This window comes from Tinamus guttatus, unplaced genomic scaffold (genome assembly GCF_059628265.1).
Source record: "Tinamus guttatus ecotype Peru unplaced genomic scaffold, ASM5962826v1 Tinamus_guttatus_pri_ptg001392l, whole genome shotgun sequence".
Taxonomy (NCBI): Eukaryota; Metazoa; Chordata; class Aves; order Tinamiformes; family Tinamidae; genus Tinamus; species Tinamus guttatus.
The window spans coordinates 37262-55016 of NW_028289926.1; the positions used below are offsets into that span (position 1 = coordinate 37262).

At 63.1% G+C, this 17755-nt stretch overlaps 1 protein-coding gene across 1 annotated transcript in view; it reads left to right on the top strand.

The window, feature by feature from the left end:
• Window positions 1-17755, top strand: part of LOC148590369 (uncharacterized) — a 55109-nt gene that overhangs the window by 32398 nt on the left and 4956 nt on the right. The window contains exons 13-15 of the mRNA XM_088539109.1: window positions 4876-5018; window positions 7643-7724; window positions 9100-9237. Of these exons, the coding sequence (XP_088395235.1) occupies window positions 4876-5018; window positions 7643-7724; window positions 9100-9237 (363 nt within the window). The remainder of the gene's footprint in view (window positions 1-4875; window positions 5019-7642; window positions 7725-9099; window positions 9238-17755) is intronic.

Consider the following 17755-nt stretch of genomic DNA (forward strand, 5'->3'; position numbering starts at 1 on the left):
GCCCCGGATACCCCGACACCTCCGGATACCCCTACACCGCGACAGCCCGGGGACGCAACACTGCGACGGCCCCGGATACCCTGACACCACAACACCCTGACACCCCTGAATACCCCGACACCGCGATAGCCCCAACACCGCAATGGCCCCAGATACCCCAACACCCCTGGATACCCCAACACCGTGACAGCCCCTGATACCCTGACACCCCCGGATACCCTGACACCGCAACGGCCCCGGGGCGCGACACCGCGACGGCCCCAGACAGCCCCACACCCCGGATACCCCAACACCGCGACACCCACACCGCGACACCCCCCGGATACCCCGACACCGTGACAGCCTCGGGACGCGGCACCGCGACAGCCCTGGATACCCCAACACCCCCAGATACGCCAACACCGCGACACCCTGCGCTGCGACACCGCGACACCCCGGATACCCCAACACTGCGACATCCTGTGACGCAACACCCCCACGCACACCCCAACACCCCCAGATACCGCAACACTGTAACAGCCCCCGGACAGCCCGACACCCCTGAACACCACGACACCCCCGGATACCCCAACACCGCGACACCCCGCGACGCAACACCCCCCCGGACAGCCCGACACCCCCAGATACCCCAACACCGCGACACCCGCACTGCGACACTCCCACGACGCAACACCGCGACAGCCTGACACCCCCAGATATCCCAACACCGCGACACCCCCACGCCGCAACACCGTGACACCTCCACGCACACCCCAACACCCCCGGATACACTGACACCCCCGGACACCCCAACAACCCCCGGACATCCCAACACCCCCCAGATACCCCAACACCCCTGGACACCCTGGCAACCCGCGCACACCCCGACACCCCCGGATACACCGACAACCACCAGGCACCCCAACAACCGGGGACCTCCTGGACACCCGGACACCTTGACACCCCCCGGATACCCTGACACCCCCACGCACACCCGAACAACCCCGTGCACACCCTGACACTCCAGATACCCCCCGGATACCCCGACAAACCCCGACACCCCCGAACACCCCAACAACCGCGGACACCTCCGGATACCCCGACACCCGTAGACACCCCAACAACCCCGGACACCGCAGACAACCCGACAACCCCCGGACAACCCAACAACCCCCGGACACTGGGGACCTCCCGGACACCCCAACAACCCTGGGACACCCCAACACCCCCGGACACCCCGACAGCTCCCACGTGCCGGGATCCTCCTGGACACCCTGACAACACCCGGACACCTGGGCCCTTCCCGGACTCCTGGGCCCTTCCCGGACTCCTGGGCCCCTTTCCTGGATTCCCGACCCCATTCCCGGATTCCCGGGCCCCTTTCCTGGATTCTGGGCCCCTTCCCGGATTCTGGGCCCCTTTCCCGGATTCCTGCCCTTTCCCGATCCCCTTGGCCCCGTTCCCGGACTCCCTTTCCTGTTCCCGCATTCCCAACCCTGTTCCCACGTTCCCGTTCCCACATTCCCGGCGCCGTCCCCGCATTCCCATCCCCGCATTCCCGTTCCCGCGTTCCCGGCGCCGTCCCCGCATTCCTGTTCCCGCATTCCCTTTCCCATTCCCGCATTCCCGACCCTGTTCCCACGTTCCCGTTCCCACATTCCCGGTGCCGTCCCCGCATTCCCATCCCCGCATTCCCGTTCCCGGCGCCATTCCCGCATTCCTGTTCCCGCATTCCCTTTCCCATTCCCGCATTCCCGACCCTGTTCCCGCATTCCCGGTGCCGTCCCCGCATTCCTGTTCCCGCATTCCCTTTCCTGTCCCTGCATCCCTTTTCCTGCATCCCCGTTCCCGGATTCCCGGTCCCTTTCCCACATTCCCTTCCCCATCCCTGCATCCCCATTCCCACATTCCCATTCCTGTTCCCCGCATCCCTGTTCCCACATTCCCATCCCATTTCCCACATTCCCATCCCCTTTCCCACGTTCCCATCCCCATTCCCGCATTCCCTTTCCCTTTTCCTGCATTCCTGCTCCGGCATTCCCACATTCCCATCCCCTTTCCCACATTCCCATCCCCTTTCCCACATTCCCATCCCCTTTCCCACATCCCCATCCCCATTCCCACATTCCCATCCCCATTCCCACATTCCCATCCCCATTCCCACATCCCCATCCCCATTCCCACATTCCCATCCCCATTCCCACATCCCCATCCGCATTCCCACATTCCCATCCCCTTTCCCACATTCCCATCCCATTCCCACATCCCCATCCCCATTCCCACATCCCCATCCCCATTCCCGCATCCCCATCCCCATTCCCACATTCCCATCCCCATTCCCACATCCCCATCCGCATTCCCACATTCCCATCCCCATTCCCACATCCCCATCCCCATTCCCACATTCCCATCCCCATTCCCACATTCCCATCCCCATTCCTGCATCCCCATTCCCACATTCCATCCCCTTTCCCACATTCCCATCCGCATTCCCACATTCCCATCCCCATTCCCACATTCCCATCCCCATTCCCACATTCCCATCCCCATTCCCACATCCCCATCCCCGTTCCCCCATTCCCATCCCCATTCCCACATTCCCATCCCCATTCCCACATTCCCATCCCCTTTCCCACATTCCCATCCCCATTCCCACATTCCCATCCCCATTCCCACATTCCCATCCCCTTTCCCACATCCCCATCCCCATTCCCACATTCCCATCCCCATTCCCACATTCCCATCCCCGTTCCCACATTCCCATCCCCATTCCCACATTCCCATCCCCATTCCCGCATCCCCATCCCCATTCCCACATCCCCATCCCCGTTCCCACATCCCCATCCCCGTTCCCACATTCCCATCCCCATTCCCACATTCCCATCCCCATTCCCGCATCCCCATCCCCATTCCCACATTCCCATCCCCATTCCCACATCCCCATCCCCATTCCCACATCCCCATCCCCATTCCCACATCCCCATCCCCATTCCCACATTCCCATCCCCATTCCCACATTCCCATCCCCATTCCCACATTTCCCATCCCCATTCCACATTCCCATCCCCTTTCCCACATTCCCATCCCCTTTCCCACATTCCCATCCCCATTCCCACATTCCCATCCCCTTTCCCACATTCCCATCCCCATTCCCACATTCCATCCCCTTTCCCACATTCCCATCCCCATTCCCACATCCCCATCCCCTTTCCCACATTCCCATCCCATTCCCACATTCCCATCCCCATTCCCACATTCCCATCCCCATTCCCACATTCCCATCCCCATTCCCACATCCCCATCCCCGTTCCCCCATTCCCATCCCCATTCCCACATTCCCATCCCCATTCCCACATTCCCATCCCCTTTCCCACATTCCCATCCCCATTCCCACATTCCCATCCCCATTCCCACATTCCCATCCCTTTCCCACATCCCCATCCCCATTCCCACATTCCCATCCCCATTCCCACATTCCCATCCCCGTTCCCACATTCCATCCCCATTCCCACATTCCCATCCCCATTCCCGCATCCCCATCCCCATTCCCACATCCCCATCCCCGTTCCCACATCCCCATCCCCGTTCCCACATTCCCATCCCCATTCCCACATTCCCATCCCCATTCCCGCATCCCCATCCCCATTCCCACATTCCCATCCCCATTCCCACATCCCCATCCCCATTCCCACATCCCCATCCCCATTCCCACATCCCCATCCCCATTCCCACATTCCCATCCCCATTCCCACATTCCCATCCCCATTCCCACATTCCCATCCCCATTCCCACATTCCCATCCCCTTTCCCACATTCCCATCCCCTTTCCCACATTCCCATCCCCATTCCCACATTCCCATCCCCATTCCCACATCCCCATCCGCATTCCCACATTCCCATCCCCATTCCCGCATCCCCATCCCCATTCCCACATCCCCATCCCCGTTCCCACATCCCCATCCCCGTTCCCACATTCCCATCCCCATTCCCACATTCCCATCCCCATTCCCGCATCCCCATCCCCATTCCCACATCCCCATCCCCATTCCCACATCCCATCCCCATTCCCACATCCCCATCCCCATTCCCACATTCCCATCCCCATTCCCACATTCCCATCCCCATTCCCACATTCCATCCCCATTCCCACATTCCCATCCCCATTCCCACATTCCCATCCCCTTTCCCACATTCCCATCCCCATTCCCACATTCCCATCCCCTTTCCCCCATTCCCATCCCCATTCCCACATCCCCATCCCCATTCCCGCATCCCCATTCCCACATCCCCATTCCCATTCCCACATTCCCATCCCCATTCCCCCATCCCCATTCCCACATTCCCATCCCCTTTCCCACATTCCCATCCCCTTTCCCACATCCCCATCCCCTTTCCCACATTCCCATCCCCTTTCCCACATTCCCATCCCCATTCCCCCATCCCCATTCCCACATTCCCATCCCCATTCCCACATCCCCCATCCCCATTCCCACATTCCCATCCCTGTTCCCACATTCCCATCCCCATTCCCACATTCCCATCCCCATTCCCACATCCCCATCCCCATTCCCACATTCCCATCCCCATTCCCACATCCCCATCCCCATTCCCACATTTCCATCCCCTTTCCCACATTCCCATCCCCTTTCCCACATTCCCATCCCCATCCCTGCATCCCCTTTCCCACATTCCCATCCCCATTCCCACATCCCCATTCCCACATCCCCATTCCCACATCCCATTCCCACATTCCCATCCCCATTCCCACATTCCCATCCCCGTCCCCACATTCCCATTCCCTTTCCCACATTCCCATCCCCATTCCCCCACCCCCATTCCCACATTCCCATCCCCATTCCCGGCGCCATTCCCATGGCATTCCCGGCGTTCCGGCAGGTCCTCTCCGAGGTGTGCGGCCAGGACATCACCACGAAGCAGATGCTGCCCACGGTGCTGCGCATGGCGGCCGACGCGGTGGCCAACGTGCGGTTCAACGTGGCCAAGTCCCTGCAGCGCATCGGGCCCATCCTGGACCCCAGGTGTGTCCCCAATGTCCCCAAGGTGTCCCCAATGTCCCCAAAGTGTCACCAGGGTGTCCCCAACGTCACCCCGTGTCCCCAACATCCCCAAAGTGTCTCCAATGTCCCCAACGTGTCCCCAACGTGCGCTTCAACGTGGCCAAGTCCCTGCAGCGCATCGGGCCCATCCTGGACCCCAGGTGTGTCCCCAAGGTGTCCCCAATGTCCCCAATGTCACCAAGGTGTCCCCAGTGTCCCCAGGGTGTCCCCAATGTCCCCCAGTGTCCCCCCGTGTCCCCAATGTCCCCCCGTGTCCCCACGGTGCTGCGCATGGCGGCCGACGCGGTGGCCAACGTGCGCTTCAACGTGGCCAAGTCCCTGCAGCGCATCGGGCCCATCCTGGACCCCAGGTGTGTCCCCAGTGTCCCCAAGGTGTCCCCAAGGTGTCCCCAGTGTCCCAGTGTGTCCCCAATGTCCCCCCGTGTCCCCACGGTGCTGCGCATGGCGGCCGACGCGGTGGCCAACGTGCGCTTCAACGTGGCCAAGTCCCTGCAGCGCATCGGGCCCATCCTGGACCCCAGGTGTGTCCCCAATGTCCCCAAGGTGTCCCCAAGGTGTCACCAATGTCCCCAATGTCACCCTGTGTCCCCAACACGTCCCCAACATCCCCAACGTGTCCCCAACGTGTCCCCAACGTGTCCCCAACGTGAGGTTCAACGTGGCCAAGTCCCTGCAGCGCATCGGGCCCATCCTGGACCCCAGGTGTGTCCCCAATGTCCCCAATGTCCCCAGGGTGTCCCCAAGGGTGTCCCCAACGTCCCCAATGTCCCCAAGGTGTCCCCAATGTCCCCAAGGTGTCCCCAAGGTGTCCCCAATGTCACCAAGGTGTCCTCAATGTCCCCAACGTCACCCCGTGTCCCCAACACGTCCCCAACATCCCCAACGTGTCCCCAACGTGAGGTTCAACGTGGCCAAGTCCCTGCAGCGCATCGGGCCCATCCTGGACCCCAGGTGTGTCCCCAATGTCCCCAATGTCCCCAAGGTGTCCCCAAAGTGTCACCAGGGTGTCCTCAATGTCCCCAATGTCACCCTGTGTCCCCAACACATCCCCAATGTCCCCAACGTGTCCCCAACGTGAGGTTCAACGTGGCCAAGTCCCTGCAGCGCATCGGGCCCATCCTGGACCCCAGGTGTGTCCCCAAGGTGTCCCCAATGTCCTCAATGTCCCCAATGTCCCCAATGTCCCCCCATGTCCCCAATGTCCCCCCGTGTCCCCCATGTCCCCCCGTGTCCCCACGGTGCTGCGCATGGCGGCCGACGCGGTGGCCAACGTGAGGTTCAACGTGGCCAAGTCCCTGCAGCGCATCGGGCCCATCCTGGACCCCAGGTGTGTCCCCAATGTCCCCAAGGTGTCCCCAATGTCCCCAAAGTGTCACCAGGGTGTCCCCAACGTCACCCCAACATCCCCAAAGTGTCTCCAATGTCCCCAACGTGTCCCCAACGTGCGCTTCAACGTGGCCAAGTCCCTGCAGCGCATCGGGCCCATCCTGGACCCCAGGTGTGTCCCCAATGTCCCCAAGGTGTCCCCAGAGTGTCACCAAAGTGTCCCCAACGTCCTCAGGGTGTCCCCAATGTCCCCAACGTCACCCCGTGTCCCTAACATCCCGAAAGTGTCCCCAATGTGTCCCCAACGTCCCCAGGGTGTCCCCAACGTCCCCTCAGTGTCCCCAGTGTCCCCCCCTGCCCCTCATGTCCCTCCCGTGTCCTCAATGTCCTCTCTGTGTCCCCCGTGTCCCCAGCGTCCCCCCGTGTCCCCAACGTCCCCCCGTGTCCCCAATGTCCCCCCCGTGTCCCTCATGTCCCCTCGGTGTCCCCAACGTCCCCTCTGTGTCCCCAGTGTCCCCCCGTGTCCCTCATGTCCCCCTGTGTCCCCAATGTCCCCTGTGTCCCCAACATCTCTCCGTGACCCCAATGTCCCCTCTGTCCCCAACGTCCCCTTGGTGTCCCCAACGTCCCCCAATGTCCCCCCCGTGTTCCCAATGTCCCCAACGTCCCCCAATGTCCCCCTGTGTCCCCAACGTCCCCTTGGTGTCCCCAATGTCCCCCAATGTCCCCAATGTCCCATGTGCTCCGTGTCCCCAATGTCCCCCCATGTCCCCAATGTCCCCAACGTCCCCCAATTCCCCCGTGTCCCCAACATCCCCTTGGTGTCCCCAATGTCCCCCAGTGTCCCCATTGTCCCCAATGTCCCCCCGTGTCCCCAATGTCCCCCCGTGTCCCCAATGTCCCCAGTGTCCCCTGTGTCCCCAGTGTCCCCAATGTCCCCCGTGTCCCCATTGTCCCCCATGTCCCCCCGTGTCCCCCATGTCCCCAATGTCCCCCATGTCCCCCCGTGTCCCCAATGTCCCCAATGTCCCCCTGTGTCCCCAATGTCCCCCCGTGTCCCCATTGTCCCCCATGTCCCCCCGTGTCCCCAATGTCCCCCCGTGTCCCCAATGTCCCCAATGTCCCCCCGTGTCCCCAATGTCCCCATTGTCCCCCATGTCCCCCCGTGTCCCCAATGTCCCCCCGTGTCCCCATTGTCCCCCATGTCCCCCCAGTGTCCCCCGTGTCCCCATTGTCCCCATGATGTCCCCTGTCCCCAGCACGCTGCAGACGGAGGTGAAGCCGGTGCTGGAGAAGCTGACCCAGGACCAGGACGTCGACGTCAAGTACTTCGCACAGGAGGCCCTGAGCGGTGAGGGGACAATGGGGACAATGGGGACAATGGGGACAATGGGGACAATGGGGACAATGGGGACATTGGGGACACTGGGGACAATGGGGACAACGGGGACAATGGGGGCATTGGGGACATGGGGGACAACGGGGACAATGGGGACAACGGGGACAATGGGGACAACGGGGACCATGGGGACATTGGGGACATGGGGGACAATGGGGACATGGGGGGACAATGGGGACATTGGGGACACAGGGGACATGGGGGACATGGAGGGACATGGGGGGAGATCGGGGACACTAGGCACATGGGACATTGGGGACAATGGGAAAACGGGGACATTGGGGACAATGGGGACATGGGGACAATGGGGACAATGGGGGCATTGGGGACAATGGGGACAATGGGGATAACGGGGACATGGGGGACAATGGGGACAATGGGGACATTGGGGACAATGGGGACATGGACAATGGGGACATGGGGAGGTTGGGGACACTGGGCACATGGGGACAATGGGGACCATGGGGACATTGGGGACAATGGGGACATGGGGGGACAATGGGGACATGGGGGACAATGGGGACAAGGGGGACAATGGGGACAATGGGGACAACAGGGACAACGGGGGACAACGGGGACAATGGGGACACGGGGACAATGGGGGACAACGGGGACAACGGGGACAATGGGGACATTGGGGACATTGGGGACATTGGGGACATTGGGGACATGGGGGGACACGAGGGATGTGGGGGGAGATCAGGGACACTGGGCACATGTGACATTGGGGGACATTGGGGACATGGGGACATTAGAGACATGGGGGGACATTTGGGAGATGGAGGGACATGAGACACTGGGGACACGTGGAGGGACATGGGGAGACATTGGGGACATTGGGGACATGGGGGGACATGGAGGGACACGGGGGGACATTGGGGACATGGGGGGACATGGGGGGACATTGGGGACATTGGGGACATTGGGGACACGGGGGTCACACGTCCCTTGTCCCCGTCCCCCCAGTTCTGGCCCTGGCCTGAGGACGAGACAACCCCGACGCCCCCCTCCCCCGCACCGGCCCCGCATGCGACCGGTGCCACCAGGTGCCACCAGGTGCCACCACCCCCCGGCGGTGACGTCCCCAACGCGTCCCCAACCCCCCAATAAAACAATGAAACTCGGAGCCTTTTTGTTGTCCCCGGGGAGGGGCCCCGGCGTCCGGGCGCCACCTCCCATTGGTGACTCACAGGGGGTGGCACGAGGGGCCCCATGTCCCCAGTGTCCCCAATGTCCCCAATGTCCCCGATGTCACCGGTGTCACCGATGTCCCCGGTGTCACCGGTGTCCCCGGTGTCACCGCTGTCCCCCCGCGAGGCCCTGGGCCGCCTGGGCCGGCGCCAGGCGCTGCTGGCGGCCGCGGGGGCCGCGTCGCGCCGGGCCCTGGTGGCCTCGGCCGTGGGGCTGGTGGCCATGGTGGCCCACACGGAGCTGGAGGCCCTGGCGCCCTGTCAGGTAGCGCCCGGACGCCGGGGCCCCCTTTTGGGGGGGGGGGGGGGGCTCGGACGCCTGGGCCCCTCGTTGGGGGGGGGGGTGACTCGGACGCCTGGGCCCTTGTGGGGGGGGGGGCTCGGACGCCTGGGCCCTTTAATGGGATGGGAGGGGGGCTCGGACGCCTGGGCCCCTTATTGGGGTTGGGGGGGTGACTCGGACGCCTGGGCCCCTTAATGGGATGGGGGGGGCTCGGACGCCTGGGCCCCTCATTGGGGGGGGGGGGGGGCCCGGACACCTGGGCCCTTGTGGGGGGGGGCTTGGACGCCTGGGCCCCTCGTTGTGGGTGGGGGTGGAGGGGACCCGGACGCCTGGGCCCCTTAATGGGGTTGGGGGGGGGGGCCCGGACGCCTGGGCCCCTTTGGGGGGGAGCGGGGGGGTGACTCGGACGCCTGGGCCCCTTAATGGGATGGGGGAGGGGGGGCTCGGACGCCTGGGCCCCTTATTGGGGTTGGGGGGGGGCTCGGACGCCTGGGCCCCTTAATGGGATGGGGGGGGGGGCCCGGACGCCTGGGCCCCTCATTGGGGGGGGGTGGCCCGGACGCCTGGGCCCTTTAATGGGATGGGGGGGGGGGCTCGGACGCCTGGGCCCCTCGTTGGGGGGGGGGGTGGAGGGGGCCCAGACGCCTGGGCCCTTGTTGGGGGGGGGGGACCCGGATGCCTGGGCCCCTTAATGGGGATGGGGGGGCTCGGACGCCTGGGCCCCTTATTGGGGTTGGGGGGGGGGCCCAGGCGTCCGGGCCCTTATTGAGGTGGTGGGGGGGGGTTTGGACGCCTGGGCCCCTGTGGGGGGGGGGGGGGCACTGGGACCCATGGGCCCCTTATTGGGGTGGGGGGGACCCGGACGCCTGGGCCCCTCGTTGGGGGGGTTGGAGGGGGCCCGGACTCCTGGGCCCTTGTTGTGGGGGGCTCGGACGCCTGGGCCCCTTATTGGGGTGGGGGGGGGACCCGGACGCCTGGGCCCCTTATTGGGGTGGGGGGTGGGGGGGGCCCGGATGCCAGGGCCCCTTAATGGGGTTGGGGGAGTCCGGACACCTGGGCCCTTTTGGAGGGGGGGGGGCCCGGACGCCGGGGCCCCTTAATGGGATGGGGGTGGGGACAGGCCCGGACGCCTGGGCCCCCCCCCCGGGTTGTGCTGCGGCAGGCGGGAAGGGCCGGGCTGCAGGGTCAATATTGACCAAGGAGGCCCCGGACTCCTGGGCCCCTTCCCGGACGCCTGGGCCCTTTCCCGAACTCCTGGGCCCCTTCCCGAACTCCTGGGCCCCTTCCCGAACTCCTGGGCCCTTTCCCGAACTCCTGGGCCCCTTCCCGGACGCCTGGGCCCCCCCCCACGCAGTGGCCCGGCTGCCTCTTCGCCCTGGAGCTCCTCATGTCGGGCTCCACCGTCGCCCTCCTGCTGCTGCTGCTGCTCTGCTACCGCCTGGAGCTGCAGGTGCCCGGACGCCTGGGCCCCTTCCCGGACGCCTGGGCCCTTTCCCGGACTCCTGGGCCCCTTCCCGGACTCCTGGGCCCTTCCCGGACTCCTGGGCCCTTCCCGGATTCCGGGCCCCTTCCCGGACTCCTGGGCCCTTCCCGGACTCCTGGGCCCCTTCCCGGACTCCTGGGCCCCTTCCCGGACTCCTGGGCCCTTCCCGGACACGGAGCCCCTGCACCCCCCCCATCCCCCACACCTGGGCCCTTTCCCCAGGGTCCGGCCCCTTGGCGCGAAGCCCCGCCCCCTCAAAAATTCCCGCTCTCCGTAAGCCCCACCCACTCCCCAAGCCCCGCCCTCTATAATCCCCACCCGGTCCCCAAGCCCCGCCCCGACTTCATCCCCGCTCCCTCCCCTATGCGTCCCCGCATTAAGCCCCGCCCCCGTCCAAGCGCCCCGCCCCCTGCTCACCAAGCCCCGCCCCCCGTTGCTCCGCAACGCGCTCGCGGTCCCCGCCCCCCCCCCCCGCAGTCCGTGTCACGTGGGGCGCCCGCCTCCCCAAGCCCCGCCCGCCCCGCCCCTCCCCTGACTCCGCCCCGCCCCCCTAACTCCGCCCCGCCCCCTCGCAGCTCGCCCTGTGTGACGTGGGCGCCCGCCATTGGCTGTCGGCGCTGCGGGGCCGGCGCGCGGCGTGGGCGGCGCTGGAGCTGGCGCTGTGCGCGCTGCACCCGCCCCCGCGCTGGCCCCGCCCCCCGGCGCTGGCCCCGCCCCCTCCCTGCGGCCCCGCCCCCTGGTGGCGGCGCGCGCTGGCGCTCGCCATGTTGGCGCGGGCGGGGCTGGCGGCGCCGCGCGCGCTGCGCGCCGGGGGCGGGGCCGGGGGCGGGGCCGGCGCCGCCATTGGCGCGCTGGGTCACGTGGCGCTGGGCGCGCCCTTCGCGCTGCGCGCGCTGCTCCGGCGCCGCCCGGCGGGGGCGCTGCTGGGGGGGGCGGCGGCGGCGGCCGCGCTGGGGGGGTGGGGCCTGCTGGTGACCGAGAGGTAACGGGGGGGGGACAATGGGGGGATATGGGGACAATGGGGGATATGGGGACAATGGGGACAATGGGGGGACAATGGGGACAATGGGGACAATGGGGACATGAGGGGACATGGGGACATTGGGGACAATGGGGGGATATGGGGGGATATTGGGAACAATGGGGACATTGGGACATGGGGGTACAATGGGGACAGGGGGGACATGGAGACATTGTGGGGGTGGGTCCTGCTGGTGAGCGAGAGGTAACGGGGGGGACAATGGGGACAATGGGGGGACATTGGGGACATGAGGGGACAATGGGGACAATGGGGACAGCAGGGACAATGGGGGACAATGGGGGGACAATGGGGACAATGGGGGATAATGGGGACATTGGGGACATGGAGGGACATGGAGGGACATGGAGGGACATGGGGACAATGGGGGGACATGGGGACATGAGGGGACATGGGGACAATGGGGACAGCAGGGACAATGGGGGACAATGGGGGGGACAATGGGGACAATGGGGGATAATGGGGACATTGGGGACATGGAGGGACATGGAGGGACATGGGGACAATGGGGGGACATGGGGACATGAGGGGACATGGGGACAATGGGGACATTGGGGACATGGAGGGGTGGGTCCTGCTGGTGACCGAGAGGTAACGGGGGGGGGACAATGGGGACATTGGGGACAATGGGGACATGGGGGACAATGGGGGGACAATGGGGACAATGGGGGATATGGGGACAATGGGGGACAATGGGGGGACATGGGGACAATGGGGGATATGGGGACATGGGGACAATGGGGGGATATGGGGACATTGGGGACATGGGGGGACATGGGGACAGCAGGGACAATGGGGACATGGAGGGGTGGGTCCTGCTGGTGACCGAGAGGTAACGGGGGGACAATGGGGACAATGGGGACAATGGGGACATTGGGGATATGGAGGGACATTGGGGGACATTGGGGACAGGGGGGACATGGGGACATGGGGGGGTGGGTCCTGCTGGTGACGGAGAGGTAACGGGGGGGGGGGGACAATGGGGGGATATGGGAACAATGGGGACAATGGGGACATTGGGGACATGGGGGGACATTGGGGACGGGGGGATAATGGGGGGACCAGGGGGACATTGGGGACAGGGGGGGCAATGGGGACAATGAGGGGACATGGGGACAATGGGGACATGGGGGGACGTGGGGACAATGGGGACAATGGGGACATGGGGACAATGGGGGACAATAGGGGGACAGGGGCAGGGGGGACATGGAGACATGGGGGACAATGGGGACAGCGGGGACAAGGGGGGCCATTGGGGACGGGGGGACAATGGGGGGACATTGGGGACAATGGGGACATGGGGACAGCAGGGACATTGGGGACAACGGGGGGAGCGCGGACAGCGGGGACAATGATGAACACAGAGGACATGGGGGGACAATGGGGACATGGGACATACGGGGACAGCGGGGACATGGGGGACATTAGGGACAATGGGGACGGGGGGACAATGGGGGAACATGGGGACAATAGAGGTACTGGGGGGACAATGGGGACATGGAGGGACAATGGGGACAAAGGGGACAGTGGAGACAAGGGGGGAGATGGGGACATGGGGGGACATGGGGACAATGGGGGACATGGGGACAGCGGGGGCAATGGGGGGACAATGGGGACAATGGGGAACAGCAGGGACAATGGGGACACGAGAGGACATGGGGGGACAATGGGGACAATGAGGGACATGGGAACAATGGGAACAATGGGGACAATCGGACATGGGGACAGCGGGGACAATGGGGACAGAGGAGACAATGGGGGGACATAGGGGGACATGAGAACAATGGGGACAGCAGGGACAAGCGGGACAGTGGGGGGACATTGGGGACAACGAGGGGACATGGGGACAGGGGAACAATGGGGGCAGCGAGGACAATGGGGGACATTGGGGACAGGCTGACAGTGGGGACAATGGGGACAATGAGGGACAGCAGGGACAATGGGGGACACGAGAGGACATGGGGGGACATGAGAACAATGGGGACAGGGGGGACAATGGGGGGACAAGGAGGGACAATGGGGGGACAAGGAGGGACAGTGGGGACAAGGGGGGGCATAGGGGACACTGGGGGGATATGGGGACAATGGGGGACATTGGGGACAATGGGGGACACCGGGATAATGGGGGGACATGTGGGCTGTGACAGGGGGACCCCATGTTCCCCATTGTCCCCATGCCCCAATGTCCCCATTGTCCCCAGTGTCCCCAATGTCCCCATTGTCCCAATGTTCCCATGTCCCCATGTCCCCATTGTCCCCATGTCCCCAATGTCCCCATTGTCCCCAATGTCCTCCATGTCTCCATGTCCCCCATTGTCCCCATATCCCCCATTGTCCCCATTGTCCCCAGTGTCCCCATTGTCCCCAATGTCCCCCCATGTCCCCATTGTCCCCATTACCCCCAATGTCCCCATGTCCCCCATTATCCCCATTGTCCCCAATGTCCCCCAGTGTCCCCAATGTCCCCCATGTCCCCATTGTCCCAATGTCTCCATGTCCCCCATTATCCCCATTGTCCCCATTATCCCCATTGTCCCAATGTCCCCCATTATCCCCCATTGTCCCCATGTCCCCATTATCCCCATGTGTCCCCATTGTCCCCATGTGTCCCCATTGTCCCAATGTCCCCATGTCCCCCATTATCCCCATTGTCCCCATTATCCCCATTGTCCCAATGTCCCCCATTATCCCCCATTGTCCCCATGTCCCCATTATCCCCATGTCCCCCATTGTCCCCATTGTCCCCCATGTCCCCATTGTCCCAATGTCCCCATGTCCCCCCATGTCCCCATTGTCCCCATGACCCCCAATGTCCCCAATGTCCCCATGTCTCCAATGTCCCCCATTATCCCCAATGTCCCCATTACCCCTAATGTCCCCCATTGTCCCCATTGTCCCCATTGTCCCTCAGTGTCCCCAATGTCCCCCATGTCCCCATTGTCCCCATTGTCCCAATGTCCCCCATGTCCCCCATTGTCCCATTGTCCCCATTGTCCCCATTATCCCCATTGTCCCAATGTCCCCCATGTCCCCATTGTCCCCATTGTCCCCCATTGTCCCCATTGTCCCTATTCTCCCCATTGTCCCATTGTCCCATTGTCCCCATGTCCCCATTGTCCCCATTGTCCCCCATTGTCCCCATTGTCCCCATTCTCCCCATTGTCCCATTGTCCCATTGTCCCCATGTCCCCCATTATCCCCATTGTCCCCATTATCCCCATTGTCCCCATGTCCCCCATTGTCCCCATGTCCCCCATTATCCCCATTGTCCCATTGTCCCCATTGTCCCCATTGTCCCCATTATCCCCATTGTCCCCATGTCCCCATTGTCCCCGTTGTCCCCAGGGCGGCTCCCGCGTCCCCGGTCTCGTCCCTCCCGGCCGCCCTGTGGCTCCTCCCTGTCACCTTCCTGACCGTCGGCTACGGGGACCTGGTCCCTGTCACCGCGGGGGGACGGCTGCTGTGCCTGGCGGCGGGGGCCACCGTGCGTCACCTGGCCCCAGTGTCCCCAATGTCCCCAGTGTGTCCCCAAAGTGTCCCCATGTCCCCAATGTGTCCCCAAAGTGTCCCCAATGTCCCCAGTGTGTCCCAATGTGTCCCCAATGTGTCCCTAATGTGTCCCAATGACCCCAAAGTGTCCCCAAGTGTCCCCAGTGTGTCCCAATGCGCGTCCAATGACCCCAATGTGTCCCCAAAGTGTCCCAAAGTGTCCCCAATGTGTCCCAATGACCCCAATGTGTCCCAATGACCCCAAAGTGTCCCCAATGTCCCCAGTGTGTCCCCATGTCCCCAGTGTGTGCCCAATGTGTGTCCAATGACCCCAATGTGTCCCCAAAGTGTGCCCAGTGTGTCCCCAATGTGTCCCAATGACCCCAATGTGTCCCCAAGTGTCCCCAAAGTGTCCCAATGTCCCCAGTGTGTCCCCAATGACCCCAGTGTGTCCCCAATGTGTCCCAATGACCCCAATGTGTCCCCAAAGTGTGCCTAGTGTGTCCCAATGTGTCCCCAATGTCCCCAATGTGTCCCCATGTCCCCAGTGTGTGCCCAATGTGTCCCCAATGTTACCAATGTGTCCCCAATGTGTGCCCAATGTCCCCAGTGTGTCCCAAATGACCCCAATGTGTCCCCAATGTCCCCAGTGCGTCCTCAATGTGTCCCCAAAGTGTCCTTGTGTCCCCAATGTGTCCCCAGTGTCCCTGATGTGTCCCCAAAGTGTCCCCAATGTGTCCCAATGTCCCCAATGTGTCCCCAATGTGTCCCAAATATCCCAAATGTGTCCCCAAAGTGTCCCCAATGTGTCCCCGTGTCCCCAAAGTGACCCAATGACCCCAATGTGTCCCCAAAGTGTCCCCAATGTGGCCCAATGACCCCAATGTGTCCCCAATGTGTGCTCAAAGCGTCCCCAATGTCCCTAATGTGTCCCCAAAGTGTCCCCATGTTCCCAAATGTGTCCCAAATGTGTGCCCGATGTCCCCAAAGTGTCCCCAAAGTGACCCAATGACCCCAATGTGTCCCCTGTCTCCAATGTGTCCCCAATGTGTCCCCAATGTCCCCAATGTGTCCCCAATGTGTGTCCAATGACCCCAATGTGTCCCCAATGTGTCCCCAAAGTGTCCCAAAGTGTCCCCAATGTGTCCCAATGACCCCAAAGTGTCCCCAACTGTCCCCAAAGTGTCCCAATGTCCCCAGTGTGTCCCCAATGACCCCAATGTGTCCCCAGTGTGTCCCAATGTGTCCCCAAAGTGTCCCAATGTGTCCCCAATGTGTCCCAATGACCCCAATGTGTCCCCAAGTGTCCCCAAAGTGTCCCAATGTCCCCAGTGTGTCCCCATGTCCCCAATGTCCCCAATGTGTGTCCAATGTGTGTCCAATGACCCCAATGTGTCCCCAAGTGTCCCCAAAGTGTCCCAATGTCGCCAGTGTGTCCCCAATGTTCCCAGTGTGTCCCAATGTGTGTCCAATGACCCCAATGGGTCCCCAAAGTGTGCCCAGTGTGTCCCCAAAGTGTCCCCATGTCCCCAATGTGTGCCCAGTGTGTCCCCAAAGTGCCCCCAAGTGTCCCCAATGTGTCCCAATGACCCCAAAGTGTCCCCAAGTGTCCCCAAAGTGTCCCAATGTCCCCAATGTGTCCCCATGTCCCCAGTGTGTCCCAATGTGTGTCCAATGTGTGTCCAATGACCCCAGTGTGTCCCCAAAGTGTGCCCAGTGTGTCCCCAATGTGCCCCAATGACCCCAATGTGTCCCCAAAGTGTCCCAATGTGTCCCCAATGTGTCCCAATGACCCCAATGTGTCCCCAAGTGTCCCCAAAGTGTCCAAATGTCCCCAGTGTGTCCCCAATGTCCCCAATGTGTGTCCGATGTGTGTCCAATGACCCCAAAGTGTCCCAGTGTGTCCCCAATGTGTCCCAATGACCCCAATGTGTCCCCAAGTGTCCCCAAAGTGTCCCAATGTCCCCAGTGTGTCCCCAATGACCCCAGTGTGTCCCCAATGTGTCCCAATGACCCCAATGTGTCCCCAAAGTGTGCCTAGTGTGTCCCAATGTGTCCCCAATGTCCCCAATGTGTCCCCATGTCCCCAGTGTGTGCCCAATGTGTCCCCAATGTTACCAATGTGTCCCCAATGTGTGCCCAATGTCCCCAGTGTGTCCCAAATGACCCCAATGTGTCCCCAATGTCCCCAGTGCGTCCTCAATGTGTCCCCAAAGTGTCCTTGTGTCCCCAATGTGTCCCCAGTGTCCCTGATGTGTCCCCAAAGTGTCCCCAATGTGTCCCAATGTCCCCAATGTGTCCCCAATGTGTCCCAAATATCCCAAATGTGTCCCCAAAGTGTCCCCAATGTGTCCCCGTGTCCCCAAAGTGACCCAATGACCCCAATGTGTCCCCAAAGTGTCCCCAATGTGGCCCAATGACCCCAATGTGTCCCCAATGTGTGCTCAAAGCGTCCCCAATGTCCCTAATGTGTCCCCAAAGTGTCCCCA